Source organism: Triticum dicoccoides, chromosome 5B, assembly GCF_002162155.2.
Source record: "Triticum dicoccoides isolate Atlit2015 ecotype Zavitan chromosome 5B, WEW_v2.0, whole genome shotgun sequence".
NCBI classification, from domain to species: domain Eukaryota; kingdom Viridiplantae; phylum Streptophyta; class Magnoliopsida; order Poales; family Poaceae; genus Triticum; species Triticum dicoccoides.
The window spans coordinates 126,140,598-126,144,573 of NC_041389.1; the positions used below are offsets into that span (position 1 = coordinate 126,140,598).

Here is a 3,976-nt window from a genome sequence, read left to right on the forward strand (position 1 = left end):
CTCACCCTCCCCTTAATCCAATCAGTTATCGAAGTCAGACTGACCCGTAAACGTACGTAAATGTTTACGTGGATGTAGCATTTCGCTTTATTTATCAACTTTTCCTACCTCAAACGCCGTTTGTCGATGCCGGAATATTTCTCTGTTTCAAAAAAAAAATGTTATGAATATTCCTCAACGATACCACATCTTAAGTATTGACAACCTGAAACCTAGGAATATCTACCTCCCTAATAGCGCATCTGAAAGATTGCAGGAGCGCATCCCAATTGTATAAAAATGTACCACTGACATCAGGAAGAAACAATTTTCCAATCAAGCAACAAAACACCTGTAGCCAGGGAAGCCACTACTACCAACTCTGAAGTTCTATGTAGACATGAAAGTGAGAAAAAGTGTAATAACCTCAGTTATACAAATATCAATACAGAATATCCCTGTGATACAATACAGTATTGCAAACACAAAAACATACATTACTACTTCCGAATGTGAACTCAATCAGCGGATACCATCGTTTGATCTCAGAAGCTCAAAATGCAAGTAAACAACACTACCAAGTTTTCAGCAAAAGCTCCAACCCATTCAGATGCAGCAAGTGGCTGCAACAACCGAGTAACATTTACAAGAACTCATTCCTTGTGAAATTTAGTGTTACAACAAACCTGTGCTGTACACTCAGCACCTGGATGCTTTCTATCTATTGGCGGCCACATTGTAGACTTTGCATTGCATTTTTCAGATCAATTGTGACTTAGTAACTGTGATTCCTTGGCTCATGCCCGGTTTGTCTGAGCCTACAGTTACATGCAACAAAAAATTCACATGTCATCAATGTACATTTATATACCTACTAATCAACTCACTACTATTGAAAACTCTGTATTCTGAGGGTATATCACGTATTACTCCCTCCGGCCCACAATATAAAATGTTTTTGCTAGCTAGCAAAAACAGCTTGCAAAAACGTCTTATATTGTGGGACAGAGGGAGTACCTATTATTTCGTCATCAGTACTTGCTAGTAATGTTGCCAATACAGATATCTTATAGAAGGCAACATGTTATATTTAGAAGCTTACCTTTATTCCAATGCAGCAACGCTTGACTTCTGGTACGAGATATTTACTTGACTTGGCGGCTTAAAAGCACTTTTCGCCCTCTCGAACGTATCCTCCATGTCAGATTCAATTACAAGGTCCCTAAGCGATGTGGAAAGCTTGAGAAATGCTTCAGCGATACAAACTTCAAAGACTCCGCCTTTAAATCCTTGAAACTGCAACAAACGGAGATGGCGCATGATCTCAAGTGCCCTGAGTTCATCTGCCCAGTCGTCAATTGCAGCCTCCACGGCTTCATCGCTTGATACATCGTCCATGCGCTGTTTTTAAGAAGAAGAAAATAGACGCCTGACAATTAACACGCGGCAAACCAACTCACAAGCAAAAAGAAAAAGGAGTGTCTTATGGCTACTATAGCATTGCTCACTGGATAGATTTGATCTAACACGGCAGCGTATCGATGATATATTTCGAGTATGCATTTTGATAGTGTTGATATGATACGTTAATAAGTAACACACACACAGTTATACGGAGTATATAATATAACATGCAAGAAAATGTGGGTATGTTGTGGTAAACCTTGAAGTGCCTTCAAAATGAAATAAATAACGGTGATCTTAGTGGCAATAACAGGAAAGTTAAATAAAACTCGCAAAGCATGATAATTACATAAAGCACATGATTTCTACTCTATTTCTGAGGATTACCCCATGGACTTGCCAAACAGTGAAAAGAAGAATTAGCTTAACAACACAGATATGCATCAGGTTTCATGTGAAGATCAGCAATCAAGAAACGAAGGAAAAAAGGCAGTGGTACTAAAATGAACACACGAAGGATGTTTTTTGTATTCTGTTTTGGCTAGACTGTCAGGTGATTCAGAATCCATAGGGAAACTCCGAAATTCAGAAGTTAAGGCCCTTACCCATAGTGTTAACTTCTCAAGATAGGGGAAGTATTTGAAGATATTTAAGAGGTGCTTTCGCTCTTTTTCTTTGGACAGGGATACACCAATATGGAGATTCTTCAATGTGGTCATCAACTTGGTCCCCTATACAAACAGTAAAAAAGAACCAAGAAACTCATTATTGTTCAAAGGGATCAGATTAGGTATGGTTGAATTGCAAGATTTCAAATACTATTGCATTGTGCAAATTTCAGAACATATAAGGATAAGTGTCGAAAAAGGCTAAACTGAATAACACCGTCTTTTACAGAATGAAACAGCACAGAAACAGTTGCATACCATTCTTATATCATGACCTTCTATCAGAATCGCCTGAGCAGATATATTGCCAACTAGAGTATGTAGTTGTGAACAGCCCTGAAGGCGTACTCTGAGCTTATCCTTGCCCTTTGGCACAGCTGACACTGTGATTTTTTGGAGTAGAGGTGCCCGGACCTCTATTAAATCCATCTGGGAGAACCACAGCTGTATCAATTGCAGAGTTCCTGAAGAAACAAGAATAGATTCCTTGTGATAACCCAGATGTATCTCTCTCAATTTTTTACATCTGTAAACCATATCATGAAGAGTTTCTTTGCTGATATAGCAATGGGATAAGTCGAGCACCAGCAGGGTGTCCATGTCATACACTAATGCATCCGGAATCTTGCAGAAACATATGCTCAACTGCTGGACTCCAGTGTTGTCTAAGCCGTTGATTGGGAAATCAACCACTGTCTTGGGCCATCTGCGATTTACCACTACAACTTCTTTGACCTTCTTGGTCACCAGCAACTTAAACCAATCGTCTAACTGCTCAGTGACAAACAGAATGGAGTCAATTCTGAAGTGAGAAACTGGAGAGTTGGTCTTACTGAGAGCCGCGGTAACATTATTGGTGCTGACAAGAGTGAGATCGTGGACCAGATTCTGAGACACAAGATCCTCTCCACCCCCCAGCTCTTCCTGGCTGCAGGATCCAGGATCCAAACTGACTCTAGCTGTTGGGGCAGCAGCCTCCTCTTGGGGACCCGGTCCTCTCATACTGCTGCAGGAGAAGTCTTCTCCTACGCCTGCTCCTTGGCCGGCGATGCCCTCCAGATCGTCGCCACGGGCCGCCTCAGATACGAGAGGGGCACTGGATGTGACCGCCTCTCCTGTGACCCCGTGGTCGCTCACCAGCGGCGCGGCGCCCCTGCCCTCCACGCGACCGCGGCGACGTGCCTCTGATGGAAGCCCTTTAGCTGCTCCTCGGCCGGCGAGACCCTCCAGATCGGGGCCACGGGCCGCCTCTGGTACGGAAGGGGCGCTGGATGTGACGGCCTCTCCTGTGACCCCGTGGTCGCTCCCCAGCGGCGCGGCGCCCCTGCCCTCCACGCGACCGCGACGACGTGCCTCTGATGGAAGCCCTTTACCTGCTCCTCGGCCGGCGAGGCCCTCCAGATCGGGGCCACGGGCCGCCTCTGGTACGGAAGGGATACTGGATGTGACGGCATCTCCTGTGACCCCGTGGTCGCTCCCCAGCGGCGCGTCGCCCCTGCCCTCCACAGCACCGCCAGGGCGACGAGCCTCTCGATCGCGCACCGCGCCTCCTCCACCGCCTGGCAGTCGGGGAAGACCATAGAGCACATGGGCTATGATTCTGAGATCTCTCGGGTCGCTGGTGGGGAAGGGCTCCGCCATCTGCTGGGGCTCAGCGAGATTAGGGTTTGGCGAGACTAGGGTTTGAGCTTCTCGACGAGCAGACGAGACGCCAGTGGAGGATGGAGGAGAGGGGAACGGCGGCCGTGTGGGGGAATCTTGCCGAAAATTGAAGTTCAATTGCTGCGGACCGTTGCCTGCCGCCTGGCTTAGCTAGAACTACGGCTGGGCCACCGAGTCGAAGTGGACCCGAACCATAGTTAATGCTAGCTTCCTGGCCCAAACACAAATCCCTTTTGCACCCAAAAAATAAAAATTAAAAATAG

The 3,976-nt window shown here is 46.0% G+C and overlaps 1 protein-coding gene across 1 annotated transcript; it reads right to left on the reverse strand.

The window, feature by feature from the left end:
* Window positions 1-386: 386 nt before the first annotated feature.
* On the reverse strand, window positions 387-3,814 carry LOC119307765. Its single transcript, XM_037583846.1, has 4 exons — window positions 2,310-3,814; window positions 1,989-2,114; window positions 1,082-1,380; window positions 387-797 (listed from the first exon to the last, which is right to left on the reverse strand). The coding sequence occupies exons 1-3, from the start codon at window positions 3,690-3,692 to the stop codon at window positions 1,084-1,086; spliced, it is 1,806 nt and encodes a 601-aa protein (XP_037439743.1). The 5' UTR covers window positions 3,693-3,814; the 3' UTR covers window positions 387-797; window positions 1,082-1,083.
* Window positions 3,815-3,976: the final 162 nt, after the last annotated feature.